The following is a 26,690-nucleotide window of genomic DNA, read 5'->3' as shown; positions in this document are numbered from 1 at the left end:
CCCAAAAGCCTTGGGTTTGCCTGATGTGAATGAGATACCTTTGCCTAAAATTCTTGCTTATTTGAAGCAGTCTCCAAAAATCTCGGGCTGTTTCAAATAAGCAAGACATCTCATTTGCATGAGGTAAACTCAATGATGGAAAGGAAATTGGAGTGAAAACATCACAAATGAACAAACGTTTCAGTTATGCACAATTACTCCATAGTTTTACAGTTAAAAGTCATTCATAATCACTCATAAGTTAAACAACGTTACATATCAAATGGTCTATTTCATAAGACAATGGGCATAGACAGCTGTTCTTTCCAATTAGTAGGTCCTACTCATTGAAAAAGCAGTCATGCAATCAGCCAGATGGCTGCAAACTTTAATGATCTGTCTGGTTTAAGAAAGCAGAAACAAATAACCTTAGAGAATTTTTACTTACGATCCAGATCGTGGTGGCAATCTCTTGTGCTGAACACCTCTGCTACCTTCCACAAATGCACTGGGTGGCTTATGGTATACAGAAGCCAGTGTTCCTATGTGACAAATTAACTCATCAAGGAGCGTTGGCTCAATAAGATCTGTTTCTTCTGAAATCAAGGGTTTCTCTGCCAAAACAACTTCCTTTGCAGCTACTGGGTCTGTAGAAAGTAGACGCCAGTATATGTAGCCACGGTCTCGCAGATCAGGATTATCAGAATCCTGCAACATAAAAAAGATTTCACTGGAATAGTATTTATACCTTAGGTACAAACCAGTCATAGCAGAGCATAATACTTGGTTTTTAATCACTATATCCATTCATTGAAATGCTGAATAAAGAACACAATCTGGAAAACATTTTTAACTGCTTAGTTCATGAAGCATCAGACAGCAAATATTCATTATTTGAAACAATGTAAAAACAACAAGATGATCCCAACAAAAGAACAAATAAACTGTAATGAAGTGCATTATAGCACTTCCATCTTCTACTGGTGTACTTTACATAATCTTTAGCCATTCTTCAATACACCATTTAACAGATGATGAAGTATAAGTTGATGTTCAATTATATCCACGGACGTTTAGATATATCTAATAAGCTGGAGTGAACTAAATATTTAGTATTTCTTCCCATAGGTGTCAGGGGGATCATCACTAGTAACAGAGGAAGACTGTGCTGTAGTGATGGTACCTAGAAATCCAGAGGCCCAGGCAAATGGTCTGGAAACATGAGTGCAAACCTCACCATGTAGCTTGTGGAATTTGAATTTAATCAATAGATGTACAATTAAAAGCTAGTGTCAGTATGACCATGAAACCATTGTTAATTGTTGATGAAAAAGACTGACCTCATTGACCAATGTCCTTTAAGGAAGAAAATCCACCAATCCTACCAGGTCTGGCCCACATGTGACTTCAGACTAATAGCCACGTGACTGATTCTTAACTGGCTTTACCATTGCCAAAATGTTCCAGATAAATGTTTCATTTAGAAAGTGTTTTTTTTAAGTTCAAAGATAAATGTAAAAAAAATAAAATACAACTGGTGCAACTATTTATAATATGTAAACTATGAACACATGCTCAGTTGTTTCTAACCAAATTATTTTCATTTGGTAAATATTTCCTCCTCAATAACCAGAGTTTGGCTCTTGTACAAGAAATTAGCTATGATAATATACTTTAACTTTCCTTTCAAAGTGACTGCAGGACAACTTAGGTTTTTCCAGCAGTTTTTTTAAAATTATGTAACATTTAAATTCGAGCAGGTTATACAGCATCTTTGTAGAGAGGAAGAGGTCTCAGGTCAGAAGGTAAGCCATGTAACAGGTTTTATGCGAAGGTGGGCGAGACAAGGACAGAGACTGAAGAAAGCTCAAAGATCAACATTTTCTGCTTCGGCACTCTACAGCCTCAGGGTCTCAACTTTGAATTTACTAACTTCAAAAACTGACGACTTCTTGTCTGCATTTTTTTTGCATTCTTTACCAACCCCCACTCTTCCTCCACAACCATGCCATGTTTGCATCTTGTTATTTTGCACGTAGTAGCAAGGACCAAAAAACTTCCTTCAAAAACTTAATTTACACTTCTTTCTTTCTATCTCCACTCAACAATCCCCATGCTTTTGCATCAGGCCTCTATACTGTCTGCTCTCTTGCTCGTCCTCTACCTCTATTTTCCAACAGCTTTCAGTTCTGAAGAAGTCATACCAGACTTGAAATGTTAACCGTTTCTTTCTCCACAGATGCTGTCAAGACCTGTTGAGTTTCTCTAGCATTTCCTGTGCGGTTTCAAATTTCCAGCATCTGCAGTATTTTGCCATAATGACAGAAGGAACAGCTGAGAGAGAATAGAAGACAGGAGATAGCAGATGATAGAAAAGTTAGTCTTTTAGGGCTAATGGGAATGGAGAGCTCAATAGATCTTGATCTTAAATGGCATCTGAACATGCCTTACAATAACACAGGTGTGCCCCAACTTATGAACATTCATAAGTATTAATGCGATCCCATACAGGGTGTAATTTTAGACATCAAACATATGAACATTTCCTGTGCTGCTTTATATTGTGTTGTGTTCAGACTTGTGAATGGACTCAGGAACCTGTTTCCAACCCAGGGACTGCCTGTAAGCTGTATATTTCAAGTAGGTCACTGGGTAAGCCTGATGTTAGTGGTGGGGAAGCTGTTCGAGAAGATACTGAGACACAGGATTTATTCATGTTTGGGAGGGAATGGACTGGTTAGTGGTAGATAGCATGGGTTTGCGCAGGGAATATTTTCTGAGGAGATGACAAGAATGACTGATGAGGAAGACTGTGATGTTGTCTATCTGGCATTTGATAAGGTACCTCACGGCAGGCTGGTACAAAATAGAGTCTCATGGCATCCGTGGCATGCTGGCTAGGTGGATATAGAACGTGCTTGGTCATGGTAGACAAAGTAGTAGTGGAATGGTGCTTTGTGGAATGGAGAATATTGAATTGTGTTTCAGAGATGAGTGCTGGGACCTTTGTTGTTTGCAATATAAATGATCTGGAAGAACACGTAGGTGGTCTGATAAGTAAGTTTGTGCGTGACACCAAAATTGGTGGAATTGCAGATAGTCAGGAGGATTGTCAAAGGATACGGCCGGATGTAGATATATTGTAGGTTTAGGCAGAGAAATAGCAGATGGAGTTTAATCCAGACAAAAGCAAGATGAGACATTTTGGAAGATCAAAGTCAGGTGCAAATTATACAATAAATGCCAGAACCCTTAGGAGCACTGATATACAGAGGGAATTGGGCATACAGGTCAACAGATCACTGAAAGTGACATCACAGGTGGATAAGGTGGTCAAGAAGACAACAGCACAATTGCCTTCACCAGCCAGGGCACGAATTTAAACGCTGGTAAGTTATGTTACAGCTGTATAAAACTTTACTTAGGCCACATTTGGAATATTGTGTGGTTGCCTCACTACCAGAAGGACATGAATGCTTTGGAGAGGGTGCAGAGAAGGTTTAGCAGGATGTAGCCTGGTCTGGAGGGTTTTAGATCCAAGAGGAATTGCATAAACTCGGATTGTTTTCATGGGAAAGATGGAGGTTGAGGGATTAGCTGATAGAGACCTTCAAAATTATGAGGGGCATTAGACAGGGTGGTTAGTCAAAGGCTTTTCTCCAGCACAGAAAGGTCAACTATAGAAGGCACAGGTTCAAAGTGAGAGGGGTAAGTTTAGGGGAGAAGTGTGGAAAAAATTCTTCAAACAGAATATTTGGTGTCTGAAATGCACTGCTAGTGGAGATGGTGGAAGCAGGCACACTGGCAACATTTAAGGCGATCTTGATAGACATGTGAATAGGAGGTGAACAGAGGAATAGAAACCGCACATGAGCGAAAGGTAGCAGGTCTAAATAAGACACAGAAATTAGCACAGGCTTGGCGGGCTGAAGGGTCCGTTCCTGCGGTGTATTTGACACCTATTCCATGAGTTATCCATATCTTCAAATCATCCTCATCCATTCAATCAGGTCATGGATATGCAAACAAATTCCTGCATGAATCTTTGTTCAGCATGCTTTTACATTTGAAAATTACTATTGGGTTTTTAATCTTGTTTTGTCAGTATTACTACAGACTTATACCACCATGAATCTGCTCTTAAGTCTTGCTGCTTTCACCAGAACTGTTTCTGAACCTTTCCATGCCAGTCTAGGGTGCTGGGCATATTGAAATTCATGGGCGTTTCATCCATGATGAAGAAGTTACTTAATGGGTATTATGAGCAATCCTAGTCTTTGGCAGCATCAGTCCATAACATGGCCACACCAAATAGTTGCTCAACTGAAATCTCTGCTGGATCCAGTTATTGATTTGGAGAATTGAGAGTTTATATGCACTGCATTTCTAGTTACACTAACAATTTCCACAATTTTAAAAGATTCATCCTGCTAATTATTTCTCAAAATCAAGTCAGTCACTGGTCCGTTTATTAGGTGGAGTTTTTGGTCTTGAGCACCTTCTTCAGGGCAAATTCCTTTTTCCATTCTTGCACCAGATTTTCACCAACACCATACTGCCTCACTGCAAAACAGCTATTTAACAAGATACCAAATATTATGGACTTCCAACTTAGAGGCAACTTCACATTTCATTCATTTTTCTAGATGGCCTTTTTCTGTTCAGCATTCAACATGCCACGCACAGCTTGCTGTGTGGTCATGTCTTAAATTCCTGTGCACCATCTTCAACAGGCATTGTAAGTTGGTGCATAAGATTAAGGGAGTAAAACATTCAAGTTTTGGGGACTGAGGGGGAAATCCAGGCTAGTTACTGAAGACAGCATAGTATTTCATGCAGAAACAGGGGGTCAACACAGTATGTATGAAAGCACAATTTCTGGCATTGTTTTCACATCTTGACACAAAAGAGACTCATGTTAGCCAACAAACAGGAGGCTGGTGAGAAGTAGCTGTGAAGAGACTAGACTTGTGGAAATATGTATTGAGAATAATTACAAGTATAAGTGGAACAGCTTTCAAAGGACAACTGAAGACTTGCCCTGGCATGGCAGGGAGAAGAAGCTGATATACAGCTGGAATGACTTTGGAATTTGATCTGCAAGGACCTGCTGGGAGCATGCCATAAGCTAAAAATCAAAGTATTTTGGTTGAGTTAGTAGTTAATATGAATCTACCTTCCTTTATTTGATGTAGTTATGTAAACATTATTGTTAAGTAATGTTTCATCGAGATTTAGTTTCTTCGTTGCTGTAAAAGTTGTAAAATATGCAAGCACGAGGGAGACAATGGCCTAATGGTATTATCGCTGGACAATTAATCAGAGATCCAGTTAATGCTCTGGGGATCCAGTTCAAAGGCTGCCATGGCAGATGGTGAATTTGAATTCAATAAATCTCTGAAATTTTTAAGAATCTAATGATGACCATTAATTCACCACCGATTGTCAGAAAAGCCTATCTAGTTCACTTTTGTCATTTAGGGAAGGAAAATGCCATCCTTACCTGGTCTGGCCTACATGTGACTCCAAACCCACAATGTGGTTGACCCTTAACTGCCCTCTAAGCAATTAGGAATGGGCAAGAAATACTGCCTATCCAGCAATGCCCTCATCCCATGAGTGAAGAAAGAAAACAAAATGTCCTTTGGTCATTTTGGTCAGTCACTGGGAAATCTATTGGTCTCTACAGGGCTTGTAATAGTCCTTTTGAAAAAAAAAGGATTGACCAAAAAACAAAAAAAAAAAATTGTACTGGGTTACAATCTACATCTGGGTTCCAATTTTATAGTCAGGTTTATTAAACAGATGGAAAAACAAACAAACCTGCGTGGCTAAGCTGAGAACTTGCTGCACCAGTTCCTGCGTCTCAGTTGGTTTTTTTAAGAACAGTTTCACAATAGCTGTCAAAAGCTGAAGCTGAACCTATCACAAAAGGACAAAAATGCCATGAGGAATCATGAAGTGCATTTCACTTGGCAAACAATCAGAATTATTGATATAATTTTTTAAAAAGATAAAAATGTTACTTCATATGCAAAAGTACACTAACAATCAAAATATATATCGGTATCTAACAAACAGATTCTAATATTCATAGTATTAATAAAGTTATATTCTGCTCTTCAGGTATGGCCCAAAGGCAGTGGTGTCTAAGTGTGTAGGAGACTCTAAAATAATGAGGCATGTTAAAACAATTCTGAATATCAGGGCAATCTGTCTATTTACCATTCAGGTCTAAACATTACCCCCTTATTTGGGTATATTGGAAAGGTGAAGATCAACTTCTTACCTGTGTGCTTTCATCGTGAAATCCTTCCAAGAAGCTCTCTAATAGTTCATCAGCATTGTCAATTCTTTCTGCATATTCACCTACTATCCAGATCATAGCAGCTCGTGCTTCTGGTTCATCAAGCGAGTCAAGATTTTCACAAAGTGTAGCAATAACACTTTCATACCTTGATTTATAAGGCAGAAGACGTTTTATAAAAGTACCCTTTTCCATAAAACACTTCAGCTATTTCACTATTTACATTGTATTAAGAGTGATATGAGGAAGTGGAATCAGGGCTCAACTTGATTCTGGAATGAAGTGGAGCAAATTCCTCTACAGAAAGTATGATCCACTCTTACAATTAAGTGGGGTCATTGCTAAATTTACATTGCAGTTTTGCATTTTTGGAATGGTAATGCACATGCAATATTTATGCAGCCCAAGATTCACATTGTTATTATAATTCTGTGAATTAGAATGCAATAAAACACATTTCATATTCAAAAAAGGCTGAAGGCACTGAGTCAACTAGTGGTAGTAAACAAAAGTACGATTGAGTGAAAAGTGTACAAAAAATAATGCAACCATGTCATTTTCACATGCATGGTGTGGGCAGTGTCTGTCAATTCTCATTTTTACCATAGACACGCCAAACTTAAGGTATTAAAAAGACTGTTGTGCGAAGATAGGATGAATAAATTTTAGATAGTCACATCGAATACTTAGCCAGCAATATAATTTTAAATTTATGACAACGATCATAGTAAACTTAGATCACTGTTGAAATAGTAGTCACTCAGCTTTTAGATTAGTTTTATGAAGCAATTTAAACAAATAGCTAGTAAGCAATTACAACTGCAAAACTTCAGAAATCAAAATAAAGAGGTTTTTTTTAAAAAAATGTAGTCTTCTTTCGAGACATCACTTGCTGAAAAGTTTCAAGTTACTTGGAAATTTCACAATATGGAGTCAGTTTTATTTGTGTGTTTGCTTTCCTGTTCATTTATTTATTTTACATCAAATCTGATGTAGTGCATTTGGGCAATGGGCAGAAATATGTGGACGTTTAATAAATGTGCACATATTTCTTGAGTTTACTGAAATGAAAAGAGAAATCCATAAAACAGATACATTATTGTAAAAAAACACAAATAGAACCTACTTGTTTGGGTATTTGCGGAAGATGTCTTTGATTACTACTATGGCTTCCTGCACAACGTAATTTACCTTTGTTTGAATGAGGTCAAGGAGTGTGCTCACACAGCGCTCTGCTGATTGCTGAAACAAAGCATTTATTAAGTTATTGCTTGCTGCAGTATTCCTTCAAATGAGAAAAGACAATCAGACATTACTGCTATTGTTTTATATCTTTAATGCACGTCAACGTTCTCATTCCAACATCTATGGAAATTAGTTAAAATTCTTGAATTGGGCTTAAAATGGAATCAAGGGTTCACAGGAATTTTAACTCACTCTTACTGAGGTACTGGCAATGCTGAATTAAAAATAAGTACTTTGTATCACTTCACTAAACTAAATTAAATTTATTTAAAGCTTTTAATGAAATAATAAATTATCAGAGCACAAGTAAACAAACTGAAGTCTTGGCATGGCATCAATTAGTAGAACTGCACTGAGTCCTTAACATAAAAACAGGCTAAAATAGATCATTATTCCTGGTTAGAGAGAGCTTGGAAGACAGTTACCATTTCGCATCATGTAATTCAATATTTTCTCAATCAGGAATTCACAAGTCTGATCTGTGATATACTAGCATTAATATTTAGAATTTATTCTTTACCTCAACTTTAATAGCACACCGTCCAATTGCACGCACAGCCTTCCGTACAAAGTCAACATCTACTTCTGTTGCGTATTCCTTCAATTCTGCCAACACCTGCAAGTTGGAATAATTAATATGAGCTAATCAAAAACTGCATGCATCATAAATCAATTTATGTTGGAAGGTAAGTAAAACAGTTTCAAAACTGGATCTATCCTCTTATTGGGATCTTCCATAATCAACAAATTTGCAAATGTAATGATAGTCTCAATGTAATTTGGCACAGCATATAACACACCAATTCTAGTTTGGCCTCCAGATTAAATTTCCGATTAATTTCAAGAAAGTGCCAATTAGCCCAAAAAAGCTGGTTTTAAAAAGCTAAATACTTCGCCTGTTTTGAGACCACTTCATTTTGTCTCAAAGCTGCCCTTCTGACTTCTACAACTTAAAAAGAAACATTTGTGTGCAATTCTGGTCTCTTTCCTATCGGAAAGATGTTGTGAAAGTTGAAAGGGTTCAGAAAAGATTTACAAGGATGTTGCTAGGGTTGGAGGATTTGAGCTATAGGGAGAGGCAGAATAGGCTAGTGCTGTTTTCCCTGGAGCATCGGAGGCTGAGGGGTGACCTTAGAGGTTTATAAAATCATGAGGGGCATGGATAGGATAAACAGACAAAGTCTTTTCCATGGGGTGGGAGAGTCCAGAACTAGAGAACATTGGTTTAGGGTGAGTGGAGAAAGATATAAAAGAGACTTAAGAGGTAATATTTTCACTCAGAGGGTGGTGTGTGTGTATGGAATGAGTTGCCAGAGGAAGTGGTGAAGACTAGTACAATTGCAATGTTTAAAAGGCATCTGGATGGGTATATGAATAGGAAGGATTTGGAGGGATATGGGCTGGGTGCTGGCAGGTGGGACTAGATTGGGTTGGGAAATCTGGTCGGCATGGACGAGTTGGACCGAAGGGTCTGTTTCCGTGCTGTACATTTCTATGACTCTATTTACTCCTCAAACATATTGTGATAAGCAAATTATCGTTAACCTTGACAAGAATCTTATCTTAACTGCCAAGTTCATATAATTTAGAGATCCTAGTGTTTGGTTGCACAAAGATTTTTTCATGAGAAAGAAACTAGTAAATAATACATACAATAACTAGGACCTAATTACTATGGGAAGCGATTGAAAAATTATGCTTCGAGACAAATGGAACTGTCGTCAGCTTGCCATTGCTGTTCGCAAAATGAATTAATTTATTAAAGATTATTGAAATGTCCAATTGTAGCCTAAATATATATAGTTAGTGCAATAAAAGTGTGAATAAATCAGTCACAATAAAATTGACTTCACAAAATAACACGTAGCCTAGATATCATGTCCTTAATCTAATTTTTCTGTGAAATCACTAGATATGGACAAATCTCATCAGAGCAACATAAAAATGAATAATTAATTTGAACGTAATGAATTTTTGCCCATTTCACTGGATGACCCAACAGCCTTGCAATTGAAATCTATATCAATTAATCATTTAACTGTATCTGTTATTTGCTGTCAACTATTTACTGGGAAAATTATTCCAGTGTTCATGACTAACAAAAAGATACACAAAAAATGAAAATACAATCCATAGTTGATGTCGATCAAATGTTTGAAAATAAAACTTTGTGGGTAGGGTGGAGCTCATGTTAGAAAACAGTTCAAACATAGTTTTTTAGCCCAAAGAAATCAGTATTCCAAACACATCCCTTTCTCAACAAGATAAAATCACTGCACATCAGCAAGGTTTCCAACAATTGTAAATAAAACATACCAATCTGAACAACAATCTAGAGTGCAAGCAAAACTGCACCTTCAAGCATTAAAAATCAGTTAAGAATGCTTCATAATTCACGCAATTTGAAAATGAAGCACTGCTAATGTATGACCATGGATTAAAAATAGAGCAGTTTTTCAAGGCTGCTCTTCCATAAAAGAACACAGACATAATGCAAAAGCAAAAGACTGCAGTTGTCTGAAATCTGAAAATATACATGAATGCTAGAAATTCTCAGGTCTGACAGCACGCGTGGCGAGACAAACAAAGCCAACTTGGTCAGTTAACAATGTTTCATCCGACCTCATGGCCATCTAGATTGATAAACTTTTCTCTCTCCAAAAAATGCTGTCAGACACAAGTACTTTCAATATTTTATGATCAACGTAATTTGGACAGTACATTTGAAGTACTGACCTGTGCAATATTGGCTTGAGAAGCCAAGCGAATCATAATGTCCAGTTTTTCCAGTTTCACATAAATTGGATCATTGTATTTTACAAAGAAAACTTTCATTTCATGCTTAAGAATTTCAGGCCTATTTGAAGAAAAACAAGATTTAGTATAAAAGTTACATTTCACTTTGCTCCTAATTCCTGTAACGCTTTAATTCCAGTTTTCAATAAACAAATGTGTGAAGTATGATTATGCATGGTAATTCATACAGAATGAATAGATGACAAAGATATGCCTCACTATGGACAATTATATTTGCACGTGCGTCTAAGTGAGAATCAGTTTACAACAGGACCAGTGAAGTGTGTGGATTTTTCCTAAAGATTCATTGCCATTCATAAAATTTGGAAGCAGATTCAATATGCTGTTATCTGCTGTAACATCTGGCATACTACTTTATTTCACTGTATCATTCCACCATCTCGAATATAATTTTCAAGAAATTATAGTACAGAAGTAAACCATTTGGCCACTGTACTGCAATTATTCATGCAAATATTTCAGATGAATATCACTTCATCAGATTGCACATTAACTCGAAGAGCTGATCAAAATATTTATTGCGATGTTCACAAACTCTGAAAGATTAACCTGTCTTTCCCTGTTGAGTTGGAAAACTGATATAGATTTTCAATATTTCAGATTTACAGAATTTACAATTTTGCAAGGAAAATTCACACTGTCTATGCATTCTTCAATATAACCACTTGCATAGCATGCACAAAGTAAACCAAGAATGGTCAGAAATTAGTCACGTACTCAAATTTCAGCTGGAAAATAAGGATTAAACACTTTAGCAGTCAGGAAATAAATCAACTTTAATCTTTTGTTAATATTAGTCTAATTTGTATAATATGCAATTCAGACAGGTTTGCAATCTAGTTGGGGTAAAGTGCCTTCAAAGAATACTAAAGCATGCTTATTTTATGCAAAATTCATTTAAGGTTGAAGAGTAAAATAGGAAATGATATATTCACGATCTGAAATTGGATGGTACTTTACAAAGGAGGATTCAAGATCTTTTTGTTTTGAAATGGTGGGAATAATGAAGGCAGTTTTGAAAAGGAACATTAACCAGGTACTGTTACAATATTTAAAATATACTTGGATGAGAACATGAATCAGAAAGGTTTAGAAGGACACAGGCCAAATGCAGGCACATGGGACTAGTTTAGTTTGGGAAACTTAGTCGACATAGACAATTTGGACTGAAGGGTCTGTTTCCATGCTGTATGATTCTATGACTTTATCTACAATATTAGCTGACTGAGGGCAGGAAAAAAATTTGTACAAATGGAGTCACGCAAGAGCAAGTAGGTTCCCATGAGACAGATGAGGCTGAAAAAAAGAATTACATCTATCGGCAAAGAGATCCTAAAACAATGAATAATTTGGCAGAGTTTTGACCACATTAGTAATGGGCCAGCATTTATTGCACATCCCTATTTTTGTAGAGGGCAGTTAAGAGTCAACCACATTGTTATGAGTCTGGAGTTAAATGTAGGCCAGATCAGGCAGAAAGGCAGCTTCCTTCCCTGAAGGACATGAATGAACCAGACTGGTTTATCTGACAATCGACAATGAATCATTTCATCAATAACTTTGAATTCCAGATGTTACTGACTCAAATTCTAACATCTACTGTGGCAACATTTGAAATGGGTCCCCAGAGTATTACCTGCAACTAAAGATCAGCGATAACACCACTATGCCATTGCCTCCCGTTTCAGGTCTGAATGCACTGGATTTAGGAAGCTCAAATGGGGTAATCATTAGCCCAAGAGGGATTAGAGGTTTTCGATAGAGACATGGACATCAGTAGGCAGCACATTAAGAGAAGTTTGGTTCCCAACTAGAATTTTGAAGAGTAGTGTGCAAGGCAAAGGATGTTGGAATTAGGAAATTTAACTTTGATATCAGTAATATCAGCAATTAGCATCCCCAGTCACAAACAGTATGATTAGATAGAGCATAAAGTTTCTCTTAAACAAATTTATACACTCAGCTGCACCAGTTTAAAATTTTCCATTCTCATGGCAGAAATTTGATTTAGACATGCATAAACAGTAGCAAACAAGTTTACTGGAACTAGCTGGCAAAAATAAACAATGAGTTATTAAAAGTGAATTAATTCCACAGCTTGAGAACTTAATAAATTACTGCAAGTTAACCAACTATGCATAAGCCCATGCAAAATTCATTTAGTTTTATAAAAGAAAAGACAAATGAGAGTTGCATTCATATGAAATCGCCCATGTGTTTAAGACAACCCAAAGCACTTCAGTGAATTATGAAATTAGTTTATTGCACAGTATAATAGAAAAAACTCAATTGCAGCAAACAGTAGTCAGCAAGGTCCATAACATTGCAATCAAATAAATGACTAGCAAATCTGTCTGTTGGTAATACTTAAGGATTGAATACCAGCTAAAAAGCCAGAATTGTTTCCTGATCATTAAAAACAAATGATCTTGTACATCTATCTGGACATGCAGATAAGCTCCTACACAATAAGTTGCATAGTAAAGCATCCCTTTTTGCACTATAGCTATTGCACAAAATATACACTATTATAATTCATGTTTTAGAATGAAACTTAAAAAGCAGAGCTTTTTGATTCATTTGAAAATATTAACACTTAACACCAAAGAACAAAATGATAATTACATCTGGTCAAATGGTAATTTTAAAATAAATGTTGATGCTTTAATTGCTTAAAACATGTGTTCCTAGAAACCTTCATGCCTTATAACACAAATGCTCCGTTACTTCCAAAAACTAAACAGCAAAATATACCTTTTCTGTACAATGAGATTAATGTTTCGGAGGGCAACATATTGAAGCTCTGGTTCTGCAGACAGCAATGTTACAAGTGGGGGTGCCAGTTTCTTCAGCAAAGTGCCATAGTAATCCAAGTCCTTTGACAACATTTCCATGAATTTCATGAGGACTTTTACAGCCGACAGGACAACAGCTGAGTTAGCATGAGATAAACGTGGCGTCACACGTTCGCAGATGCTATCAAACAAGAGATTCTTGTTAAAGTCATGTTTAAATTATCACAATTAACACATTTTGTATATATTCTAATACACAAGAATGAAAGAATGATATTTCACTTGGGCACTAATTTAACTCAATGGAATAAGATGACCAATTACTAGCTGAAAGATGCAGACTGGTGCTTCAACTTCTACTTATTAAAAAGCAAATAAGTTGCACACATTTTCTTCATGCAATTAAAAGGATCAACATTTATAAATACAACTTTTTAACCAATGCATTGTTAAAATTGGAAATATATAAATATTCTAGAAAAAAAGAATAATATGTAATTGTGTCAAAGTAAGAAAATACTTTAATCTGTCAGTTTTACCTTTGAGCCTCCCTGTCATCTTTTGGACTGTAGTTGGCTAAACAATCCAAGATAAATATCTGTCCCCATTCAGTACATTCATTTAAGGCTGTTAAAAGTTTATTGATAGTCTGAGGGTTGAGGTCCAATAAATTGCTATTTGGATGGGACTCTGCAATCTCTGACAGAGCTGCCACAGCATTTGCCACCACCTGCAAATTGAAAGAGTTCAGGGAATTTAGTTAAAAGAGAACTTTCATGTCAAAGTGACTCAAAAAGAAATTACTCCAAACATGTTGTGGGACTCCAACTGGCTATTTAGACCTGGTTTATCATTGTCCGTCATCAGTATATGGTTCAAAATTATTTTGACTAGTTCATTATCGTATGTGGTGAGGGATAAATAGAAATATATAAATTGATCAGAAAAAATCAAGCCTATGCTGTTTCTAACAATTTCTTACAAGGACTGAGGATGTCATCTCAAAATAAAAATCCCAAGAATTTTTCAGTTTTAAAAAGGTTGGATCCTGTCATACCTACAAATAAGAAATATCTTCTGTAAACAGTAGTGCACATTGCCTGTAGATATCACACAAACACTATCACACTGTTAAATGAGCATAATCAAAGGCATGGGAAGATTTGATCATAGAATCCCTACAGTGTGGAAACAGGCCACTCAGCCCACTGAGTCCACATCCGACCCCACCAAAAGGGAATCCCGCCCAGCCCTAAACCTCTACCTTATCCTGTATTCCCCATGGCCAACCCACCCCAGTCTGCACATTCCTGGACACTATGGACAATTTAGCACAGCCAATCCACCTAATTTGCACATCTTTGGACTGCAGGAGGAAACCGGAGCACCCAGAGGAAACCCATGCAGATATGGGGAGAATGTCTGTGTCAAGTCTGCACAGTCGCCCCTGGCTGGAATTGACTCTGGGTCCCTGGCACTGTGAGGCAGTAGTGCTAATCACTGAGCCACCATGCTGCCCCATTGACTACATTATAGATACAGACTATTGGACAAAAGTGAGGTTTATTTAAAATCCTAACATATGCTTCTATTACTTGGCACTACTGAAAAGCAGGCTGAATGAGACATTAAGTGCCACAATCATGTTGACAGTTCAGCTCATCATTTGGTCACTGAATCCTATTTTATAACTTTGAAAGTGTAAATATTGTTGATAAAAGTGCAACTGATTCATTATGTCCGTTTGGGAAGGAAACATGCTGTCCTTAACTGACTTGACCTTCAGGTGACTACAGTCCTATTTCAATGTGCTTGACTCTTAATGGCCCTCTGAAGCAGCCTAGCAAGCCATTCAGTTGTGTTAAATCACTGAAACGTGGAATGATTAATAAATACCTCCTGGTCAGTACCACCCAAATCCAAAGATTGAATTAAAAAAATGAAAATGTCAAAAAAGATAAATACTTCACTCAAATATAACAAACAAGGATCCAAGAACAACTTGCTTGGAATAGCAAAACTCTTATGTCAGTCGAGCTGAAAGACTAGGCTCCAGGGAGGCAATTTTATACAAAAGGTTCATGAGAATAAATGAAAATAAGTTTGGAGATGTAGCATTTGTTCATCATCCTACCAGATTTGTCAAGTCAACTTCTATCAGCAGTGATTGAAAAAAAAACTCTGTTAAACATCAACATTAATTTCAGCCACAGTTGGAAGAGAAACTATAGCAGCTTTCAATCTGCACACAATGGCATACAAGGAACAGATGTTACAGGAGTGATTTAGCCACCAGAACAGAGAAATATTCTTTGCTGTTGACAGGTGAAATGCTCCACATAACCCCTCTCCTAGTAATAACTATTTGCTGCTTGAACTTAAATATCCTATGCAATTCATGACTTTGCCCTTAATCATGTAAACTAAAGTTTTACTGAAATGTATGCACCCAAATGACATATTAATTCATAGAAATTTTAAAATATGAGCATGACATTTCTTATTGGAAAGGCACCAGCTAGTAGGGATATTGTAGGCATAGTAGGAACTACATATTTTAGGTAGTTGTGAATCTTCCTAATGAGTGCACTGTAAATTCCAATCCTATTGAGCATTATCAGGTTTCTCTCCCCAGCTTTGACATTTACTTTAAAATGTGTGTACAATTCATCACAACATGATCAATGTAACCTAGGCTACTCACACAAGATCAAAAGTCACTAAGATGAGACTTGCTCAGATCTTATAGTCTATGTTGCAATATATTGCTACACCACATTGAGACAATTTATTGATTGCTCACCTTACTGGTAACTAGTTTTGTCTGTGCAAGTGCTGCTTGCTTCAGCAAAATTTGTTCTTTTTCTGGCAAGGTTTCTTCCCTTTTTAGTTCATTCCTTCAGTAACAATTTGCAAGATTAATTTTCTCTTCTTCAATCACTTGTCTCATTTGGTTTTTATGCTATCCTCTCAATCTCCTCCAGTATATACCCTTGAACTTGCTCACCAGCTTTGAAAATAGCTGCATTTTGACATGCTGGTAAAAAAAATTTAAACACCTAACCAGGATTAAAATGTAGCCTATCAAAACTACATTATGATGACCTGCATGTAGAAACTTTTCTGTTTAAAAAACACATTTAATACAGGATAAGACAGCTTCATAAAAAGTCATTCCCCTAAAGCATTCACACGTGAAAGTAGTAGTAATCTATCCACATTTGACACAGACAAGATCATATTGTTTTTCCTCATCCTAATGCATTCAAATTGCAAGAGGTACTGATCCAGCAGTCAAAGGCTTTCAGGTTTGCAACTTTACCAAGGAAAATCTTCTGGTAATGAATCAGTGGCGATTTATTTGATTAAAATAATGATCCACTGATCAATAAAGAAAGCCTGGATAATTAAAAAATGGAATCACTGCAGGAATTAGTGTTGGATGTTATTATAACAGTTTTCAGATTAAACTCATGGTGTTATTCCACAGAATTTTTAAAAAATATAATGCAACTTCAGGCCTCCCTTGTCAGTTTCAGTTGGCAGCTTAACAATATGCTTCATAGAATGGTTGAGAGATCATCTGCACAAAGATCTTTGGCAGGATGAGAAGCTCAAAAGTGAGGAGGGGGTGGTGTGTTGTGATACTAAGGTGCAGATGGAATCATGCACATCAGTACATCAGCATAGAAACATTTCAAATAGCATTTTTTACGCAAACTTGAATAGCTCAACTCTCAATTACGTTAAATGCTTGATCATCTTCACCTTGATAGTAATCTACATTTAAATATCCTTTTATGCTCTTCAATTTGGCAATGCATCCTTGTCCATTTGTCAATGTTGGTGGACAATTGAACAACTCACGAGAGGAGGCAGCTACATAAATAAGCTAGCCTCAAATAGGTGGTGGCCAAGGCCAAGAGGGCTCAGTACAAAAGATAAATCTGAAGCATTTGCAACAATCTTCAGTTAGACGTGAAAGAACAATCCATCGCCGCCTCTTCCAGAAATCTTCAACATTACTACTGTTAATCTGCAGACATTGCAATTCACTATATGATGTCAAGAAAAGATGAAGACACAGGAGGGGCAAAGGCTATGGGAGCTGACAGCATTCTGTACATATTACTGAAAATATGTACTTCAGAACTTGCCATGCCCCTAACCAAGCTGTTTCAATATACTGGCAAATATTTGATATGAAAAGCTGCCCACACAGGTGCAGTACACAAAAAGCAGGTCAAATGCAATCCAGCCAATTACCACCCCATTAGTACATGTTCGATCTTCAGTAAAGTGATGGGAAGTCATCGAAAGTGCTATCAAGCAGCCTTTGTTCAGCAATAAACTCTTCAATTTGGGTTCCAAGAGGGTATTCAGCTCCTGATCTCACATGGACAAAACAGCTGAAATCCAAAAGTGACACAATGGTGACTATCCGTGACATCAAGTCCACATTTGACACAGTGTGACATCAAGGAGCCATGGCAAATCTAGAGTCAATGGGAATCAAAGAGAAATCTCTCTCTGCTTGGAATCATGCCTAGCACAAAGGAAGAAGACGACCAGTTATCTCAGCTCCCAGCCATCTCTGCAGTTCCTCAGGGATGCACAGGGGTGAGGGGTTGATCCTAGGACCATCTTCAGCTGCTTCTCTCCATAAGGTCAGAAGTGGTAGCGTTCTCAAATTATTGCACAACATTCTCAATTCCTCAGATACTGATGCAGTCCAAATCTGAATGCAGCAAGACTAGGACAATATCCAATGCAAAAGTAAATTATTGCAGATGTAGAATCTATCCTGAGAACAAAAAGTGCTGGAGATCACAGTGGGTCAGCCATCATCTATGAAGAGAAAGCAAGCTAACGTTGAGTCTAAGTGACACTTCAGAGCTTAAGTGAAGAGTAGAGGGTGTGGGGGTTGCACTGCTCGGGGAGAAGGAATGTTGATAGTTTAGATTCAGTGACCAATATCACTCAATCTGAACTATCAACACCCTTTCTCTATCAGAATCCAAGCCCCACCCCCTTCCTCACTCCTGCATAAATGCTGTCCTCTCCACACTTCAGCTAAGCTAGAGTCGTCAGTCATCTAGACTCGAAACATTAGTTAGCTTTCTCTCCATGGAGAATGTGAGGTCTGCAGATGCTGGAGATCAGAGATGGAAATGTGTTGCTGGAAAAGCGCAGGTCAGGCAGCATCCAGGGAACAGGAGAATCGACGTTTCGGGCATTAGCCCTTCTTCAGGAATGAGGAAAGTTGGTCCAGCAGGCTAAGATAAAAGATAGGGAGGAGGGACTTGGGGGAGGGGCGTCGGAAATGTGATAGGTGGAAAGAGGTCAAGGTGAGGGTGATAGGTCAGACTGGGGTGGGGGCGGAGAGGTCGGGAAGAAGATTGCAGGTTAGGAAGGCGGTGCTGAATTTGATGGATTTGACTGAGACAGGCTGGGGGGAGGGGAAATGAGGAAACTGGTGAAATCCGAGTTCATCCCTTGTGGTTGGAGGGTTCCTAGCCGGAAGATGAGGGCGTTCTTCCTCCAATCGTCGTTTCGCTGTGGTCTGACGATGGAGGAGTCCAAAGACCTGCATATCCTTGGTGGAGTGGGAGGGGGAATTGAAATGTTGAGCTACAGGGTGGTTGGGTTGGTTGGTCCAGGTGTCCCAGAGGTGTTCTCTGAAACGCTCCGCAAGTAGGCGGCCTGTCTCCCCAATATAGAGGAGGCCACATCGGGTGCAAAGGATGCAATAGAATATATGTGTGGAGGTACAGGTGAATCTGTGGCGGATATGGAAGTTTCCTTTGGGGCCTTGGAGGGAGGTGAGGGGGGAGGTGTGGGCGCAAGTCTTGCACCTCCTGCGGTTGCAGGGGAAGGTGCCAGGAGTGGAGGTTGGGTTGGTGGGAGGTGTGGATCGGACGAGGGAGTCACGGAGGGAGTGGTCTTTACGGAATGCTGATATGGGAGGGGAGGGAAATATATCCTTGGTGGTGGGGTCCGTTTGGAGGTGGCGGAAGATGCGCTGTACATGGAGGTTAGTGGGGTGGTAGGTGAGGACCAGTGGGGTTCTGTCCTGGTGGCGGTTGGCGGGGCGGGGTTCAAGGGCGGAGGATCGGGAAGTGGAAGAGATGCGGTGGAGGGCATCGTCGACCACGTCGGGGGGGGGAAATTGCGGTCCTTGAAGAAGGAGGCCATCTGGGATGTGCGTTTTTGGAACTGGTCCTCCTGGGAGCAGATGCGGCGGAGTCGAAGGAATTGGGAGAATGGGATGGCGTTTTTACAGGGGGCAGGATGGGAGGAGGTGTAGTCCAGGTAGCTGTGGGAGTCGGTTGGTTTGTAGTAGATGTCCGTGTTGATTCGGTCGACTGAGATAGAAATAGAAAGGTCGAGGAAGGGGAGGGAGGAATCTGAGACTCTACACCGCTGAGGCCAAACGCCAGCTCGCAGATACCTCCTCCTACTGCCCCCTTGACCATGACCCCACCCCCCACCACCAAACCATCATCTCCCAGACCGTCCATAACCTCATCACCTCGGGGGATCTCCCATCCACCGCCTCCAACCTCATAGTCCCACAACCCCGCACCTCCCGCTTCTACCTCCTGCCCAAAATCCACAAACCTGACTGCCCCGGCTGACCCATAGTCTCCGCCTGCTCCTGCCCCACCGAACTCATCTCCGCATACCTTGACACCGTCCTGTCCCCCTTAGTCCAAGAACTCCCCACCTACGTTCGGGACACCACCCATGCCCTCCACCTGCTCCATGATTTTCGCTTCCCCGGTCCCCAACGCCTTATTTTCACCATGGACATCCAGTCCCTGTACACCTCCAACCCCCATCACGAAGGACTCAAAGCCCTCCGCTTCTTTCTTTCCCGCCGTACCGACCAGTACCCTTCCACAGACACCCTCCTTCGACTGACTGAACTGGTCCTCACCCTGAACAACTTCTCTTTCCAATCCTCCCACTTCCTCCAAACGAAAGGAGTAGACATGGGCACCCGGATGGGCCCCAGCTATGCCTGCCTCTTCGTAGGATATGTGGAACAATCCATCTTCTGCAACTACACTGGCCCCACCCCCCACCTTTTCCTCCGCTACATCGATGACTGTATCAGCGCCGCCTCGTGCTCCCACGAGGAGGTTGAACAGTTCATCCACTTCAACACCTTCCACCCCGACCTCAAATTCACCTGGACAGTCTCAGATTCCTCCCTCCCCTTCCTCGACCTTTCTATTTCTATCTCAGGCGACCGAATCAACACGGACATCTACTACAAACCAACCGACTCCCACAGCTACCTGGACTACACCTCCTCCCATCCTGCCCCCTGTAAAAACGCCATCCCATTCTCCCAATTCCTTCGACTCCGCCGCATCTGCTCCCAGGAGGACCAGTTCCAAAAACGCACATCCTAGATGGCCTCCTTCTTCAAGGACCGCAATTTCCCCCCCCCGACGTGGTCGACGATGCCCTCCACCGCATCTCTTCCACTTCCCGATCCTCCACCCTTGAACCCCGCCCCTCCAACCGCCACCAGGACAGAACCCCACTGGTCCTCACCTACCACCCCACTAACCTCCATGTACAGCGCATCATCCGCCGCCATTTCCGCCACCTCCAAACAGACCCCACCACCAAGGATATATTTCCCTCCCCTCCCCTATCAGCATTCCGTAAAGACCACTCCCTCCGTGACTCCCTCGTCAGATCCACACCCCCCACCAACCCAACCTCCACTCCCGGCACCTTCCCCTGCAACCGCAGGAGGTGCAAGACTTGCGCCCACACCTCCCCCCTCACCTCCCTCCAAGGCCCCAAAGGAAACTTCCATATCCGCCACAGATTCACCTGTACCTCCACACATATCATCTATTGCATCCTTTGCACCCGATGTGGCCTCCTCTATATTGGGGAGACAGGCCGCCTACTTGCGGAGCGTTTTAGAGAACACCTCTGGGACACCTGGACCAACCAACCCAACCACCCTGTAGCTCAACATTTCAATTCCCCCTCCCACTCCACCAAGGATATGCAGGTCTTTGGACTCCTCCATCGTCAGACCACAGCGAAACGACGATTGGAGGAAGAACGCCTCATCTTCCGGCTAGGAACCCTCCTACCACAAGGGATGAACTCGGATTTCACCAGTTTCCTCATTTCCCCTCCCCCCAGCCTGTCTCAGTCAAATCCATCAAATTCAGCACCGCCTTCCTAACCTGCAATCTTCTTCCCGACCTCTCCGCCCCCACCCCAGTCTGACCTATCACCCTCACCTTGACCTCTTTCCATCTATCACATTTCCGACGCCCCTCCCCCAAGTCCCTCCTCCCTATCTTTTATCTTAGCCTGTTGGACCAACTTTCCTCATTCCTGAAGAAGGGCTAATGCCCAAAACGTCGATTTTTCTTTCTCTCCATGGATACTACCTGACCCACAGATTTCTAGCACTTTTTGTTCTTATGACAATATCCAAGTTCGGAGTGACGTGATATTCATGCAACACAGGTCCCAGGCAATGACTCTCTCCATCAAGAGAGAATATAACCATCATCACTTGACATTCAATGGCATTACCATCGCTAAAAGCCTCACTATTAACATGCTGGGGGGATTAATCAGCAACAGAACTGGACTCGCCATACAAGTGCTGTACCTACAAGAGCAGATCAGAGGCTGGAACTTCTGAAGTATCACATTTCCCATTTCCCATTTCCTGAACCCACCATCCACAAGGTACAAGTCAAGAATGTGATGGAACACTCCCCACTTGCCTGAATGAGTGCTGCTCCAATACTCAAGACATTAGACACCACCCAGCGCAAAGTATGCTGCTTGATTGGCACAAATCCACGAACATTCACTCCCTCCACCACCTACACTCCATAGGAGCAGTTTACATCATCCACAATATGGGACTTCAGAAATTCACCAAGGTTTCATTGACAGCACCTTCCAAACCTACGACCACTACTATCTAGATGGAAAAGGACATCAGATACACAGGAACACCACTACCAGCAATGGCTCACCATCCTGACTTGGTTGATCAGTGTTGGTGAATCAAAGTCCTAGAATCCTTCCCTAATAGTACAGTGGGTCTACTGACAGCAAATAGACCGCAGTGGTTCAAGGCGGCAAAACTCACTACTTTCTCAAGGACAACCAGGGATGCCCACATTCTTGAATGTGTTTTTTAAAAGCGTTAGGTATGGGCAATAAATGCTGGCCCAGCCAGTGACACGTTCATTATATATCCAAATTTAAAAGATTCGGATTTTACACTTTAATCAAAACAGAACTGGAAGCTCTCACTGTATAAAACTGTTGTGCAGCTAATGTTTCTGAACTACTGAAGCAGTTGCCAACAATGTTTCATAGTTTAGATGGTGCATTAACATACTGTCATCAGACACACATCAAGATAAGCTACATCAGCAAATTGCAAGATGCCCTTGAACTCAACTGTCATTGGAACAACAAAAGGAAGCATTGCCTCCATATACAATTAAAGTATTTCAAATGAGCAGAAAGCATTTTATTTGCAATGAATCACCAGCTCACAATGTTATATTACTTAAGGATTACTTCACTGATATTACTTCACTGATAGGTTTAACACAAATAACTAAAATGGCAGTTAGTTATCAGATAGGATGGTGTTCCATAACATCTGAGCATAACACGTGAATCATTAAATTTGTATGCAAACAAAAGATAAGTTAGCATAATCAATTAGAATTTGCAATTCAGAAATAGTATTAGTATGGTCTAAATGTTACTTGCTATTTATCAGCCCAGGCCAGAATTGTTGTTCAGATCTAGTTGCATGCAGGCACAGACGAGTTCAGTATCTAAGGCATCACAAAAAGAATTAAACATTTGAATCATGAGCAATCATAAAAAACATTCGAGGTGGCACGGTGGCTCACAGCACCAGGGATCTGGGCTCCCTTCAAGCCTCAGGCAACTGTCTGTGTGGAGTTTGCACATTCTCCCCGTATCTGTGTGGGTTTCCTCTGGCTGCTCTAGTCTCCTCCGGCTGCTCTAGTCTCCTCCCAGTCAAAGGATGTACAGATTTGGTGGACTGGCTATGCTAAATTGCCCATAGTGTCCAGGGATGAACAAACTACATTGATTAGCCATGAAAAGTGCAGGGTTACAGGGATAGGGTGGGCCAGTGAGGGATGTTCTTCGGAGGGTCATTGAACACGCGATGGGTCGATTCACCTGCTTTCACATGGTAAGGATTCTATGAACAACCTGTATGACCTTATGCGGAGTTAAGATCATTGATGAAACAGCTGTCAAGATGGCTTTAAACAGTATAAGGAGAAACCCCTTGAGCTGAATTGATTGGCAAAGGGGGGAAAAAAGGGCCTATACCAGATTCTATCCTAATGTTATGAGTTAGATTGGTTGAAGACCGTGAAGTGATGTGAAGTCAACCAAGACGGTTCATTTGACACTTCCGGTTGAGGGTAGTTACAAATACTTCATACTTATCTTTTTCAAGGAAGTTCACAGCTCTGCCATCAATGAGGCTGGAGATGTTTATGAAACCTCCTCTTCCAGTTACATAATTTAATTGTTCAACAATTGTCCAGGTATGGCATAACTGCAAAGCTTTGATTTGCTCTGACTGTTTTCAGGTTGCTTAGCTCAATCATTGTTTCTCAAAGTTCTTAACATGCAAGTAGACCTATGATAAGTTTCATTAAATTGGCGCTTCAGTTTTAGTATGCTTGGTGCTGCTCCTGACTTGCATTCCTTCACTCTTCGCTGAAGCAGAGTTGGTTCCCTGACTTGATGGCAATGGAAGAGTGAGTGATATGCCAGATTATGAGTGGAACAGAATTCAACTGCTGATTGTCTCACATTCATTTATTTATGTTTTCAGGTATAAGATCGATTCTGAATCTATCTGCTTTAGCATGATAGATTTAGTAGTACAAAAGGATCACTTAGCTCAGTTTGCTAGATGGCTAGCATTTGGATAAAACTAATGCCAGTAAAAATCTGGCTGAGGTGAACCCAGGTCTGCTTCAACATCCTACTCATTACATTAAAACAAACTTTGCCATGGTTCAGCATGTAATTGTCAAGGAATACCTTTGTAGCAATAACTCATGATAATGATTGTTGCACAACATAAAATAGAATGTCCTAAGTGTGAAAACAGGATTCTGCCTTACTAAAGACCATGTGGCCTTTGTTCCTACATATCCTGTCATAGATCAGTGAAGTCATGACAGGCAGTTTGTAGAGAATGAGGCAAAACAAGATTTCCCTACGCTGGTTCTTTAATAGCTTTGTCCTAAGTGCTACGCTATCAAGCCACTCCTGGGAATGGACACTGAAGGCCTATTCAAGGCACATTATTTTGCCTTTGTTACCCTGAATACTGCTTCCAATCTGTTTTCAGATAACAGATTAATTCTGGTTATCAGTCGAGAGAGCGTAGTTCACAATAGGTTTTCCTTGCCTATATCTGATCTGATGCTATGAAATGTCATGAGGTCTGAAGTCCAGATCCACTCCCTCCTAACTATATATAAGGCCGCCTGGATAGTGACTGAATATAATAGCAGAAAGTGACGACTGCAGATGCTGGAGCTCAGAGTCGTGAGTGTAGTGCTGGAAAAGTTTAGGTCAGGTAGCATCCGAGGAACTGATTCCTGAAGAAGGGCTTACGCCCAAAACATCGATTCTCCTGTTCCTCGGATGCTGCCTATCCTGCTGTGCTTTTCCAGCACTAAATGTAATAGTCACAGAATCACACCTATTGTCAGCTGTTGCATTACTAGTTTATGGAACAACTCTCCCAATTTTGGCAAAGTCCGAGAGTTAACGGAGTCAATTTTACAAAATCTGTTCATCTGGGTGCACCTTTCTCTTATTTGGTGTCAAGATCAATAAAAAGTGGTCAGCTAGGTTTTATTCTTATGTATTTTTCATATGGCTTTCCTCAGCCACTTCAGAGGGCAATCAGGTCAGCCACACTGCTGTAGGTCTGAGTCATATGTAGGTTAAATCAGGTAAGGATTCCACAGTGAGCAACAGTAAAGCTGTCTCATAACTTTAATGGTCCCTATTACATATCAGCTCTGCATCCCAAATGTATTTAATTAATTGAATTTGAATTCCCCAATTGTCATTTGTATAAATTTTCTGGATAATTGTACTAAAATTATCTTCGCAATTTTGATGTTCACAGCCTAGCAATTGCATTTTGAACATTTATTTTCCACGTTCTCGTAGGACAAGTTGCATACTATCTTAGACTGCGTCATCACTTAATTCTGTAGCAGCACCTTGTAGTAGATAGCAAAAACAAACTCTATTTAGTACTGGAATTCTCTTATAAGCTCCTTTATGCCAAGTTAGATGGCATTACAAGATAAAATAGGCTGCTCCACTGCAGTGCGGAGTGTAGGGAAGTAACATTTCCTTAGAGAGCAAATGGTAAGAGAACAAATTCCTGCTCATGCTGTCTTAGCAATCCACATACATCAGTAGATATAATACATAAAACAAAGATTTGTCATATGCAGTTGTTCTCTTTTGAATTAATTCTTCAAGTTAATAAAATAGGTTTTGAGACAGTAGATCAAAATGGGCAAGATAATCTTAGTTAAGCTAATTGAACAAGTTGAATGTTCATTATGAAATGAGAAATCAGCTCAAGAAATTATTCTTTGTACTGAAATTCATTAAAGATCTACCATTTCAAGTTGTTTTTGAAGTCTTTCAAGTTAATGGATTTAAATACTTCAGCTTGGGTGGTCATGTGGAGTTACTGACTCGCAGGAAAAGTGGTCAGCAACTAAATATATAGTAGTTTGAATGATGATAAATTGCCAGCTTCCATACTTCAGTACCCATTATTACTGGCAGGAAAGGAAAAAGGTGAACAGAACTGGTGAAGAACAATCACATTTAAAGAATAAAACATCTTCCCCATCCAGCAATCCTTGCTATTTTCATTTTCACTGTGAGTGATAAGGTAGCTCTGGAATGAGATGTCAGATGTGCCTGCCATCATTATTCCTCTCTGCATTACTTTTAAAAATTACCTCAAGAAGGAAAGTACCAATGTTTGCTCTGCACCCACTCACCCTGCTGAAACTAGTAATTCTGTAAACTACCAGAGCTTTAAGGTCGTATGTTTTGAACAGAGATGAGGAGGAATTTCTTCTCAAAGTAGTCAATCTGTGAGATTCTTTATTGCAGACAGCTCTTGAGATGGGTCAGTAAGTATACTCAAGGTTGAAAAAGATATATTTCTTTATAACTCATGATTCTATTACTGATTAGAGAGATCAGAGAGAAATGTCAGATTGAGGATTATCACATTAGCCATAATCTCATTAAATGGTGGAACAAACTCAATGGGTTGAACAGCTTATTTCTGATCCATCTGATGGCTTTAGAAGATGGAACTATGAGTCATTAATTTAGCATATTTTAACTAACTACCTAGAATAAACCAAGAGCTGCATAGTTACAACTGCTTTTGGAGTCAAAGTCCAAGTCAATACTTA

The 26,690-nt window shown here is 40.0% G+C and overlaps 1 protein-coding gene across 3 annotated transcripts in view; it reads right to left on the bottom strand.

The window, feature by feature from the left end:
• ap1b1 (adaptor related protein complex 1 subunit beta 1) overlaps positions 1-26,690 on the bottom strand; it is an 80,912-nt gene that overhangs the window by 33,160 nt on the left and 21,062 nt on the right. For all 3 annotated transcript variants that reach the window (XM_043715636.2, XM_087999994.1, XM_043715638.2), the window contains exons 6-13: positions 13,683-13,873; positions 13,103-13,324; positions 10,268-10,388; positions 8,052-8,147; positions 7,413-7,528; positions 6,269-6,434; positions 5,803-5,901; positions 428-687 (exon numbers count right to left, since the gene is read on the bottom strand). In XM_043715636.2, the coding sequence (XP_043571571.1) occupies positions 428-687; positions 5,803-5,901; positions 6,269-6,434; positions 7,413-7,528; positions 8,052-8,147; positions 10,268-10,388; positions 13,103-13,324; positions 13,683-13,873 (1,271 nt within the window). The remainder of the gene's footprint in view (positions 1-427; positions 688-5,802; positions 5,902-6,268; positions 6,435-7,412; positions 7,529-8,051; positions 8,148-10,267; positions 10,389-13,102; positions 13,325-13,682; positions 13,874-26,690) is intronic.

The sequence above is a fragment of the Chiloscyllium plagiosum genome, unplaced genomic scaffold (assembly GCF_037043375.1).
Source record: "Chiloscyllium plagiosum isolate Xiang-an unplaced genomic scaffold, Cpla_swu_hap1 HiC_scaffold_24, whole genome shotgun sequence".
Taxonomy (NCBI): Eukaryota; Metazoa; Chordata; class Chondrichthyes; order Orectolobiformes; family Hemiscylliidae; genus Chiloscyllium; species Chiloscyllium plagiosum.
This window is presented reverse-complemented; position numbering and strand designations above follow the sequence as displayed.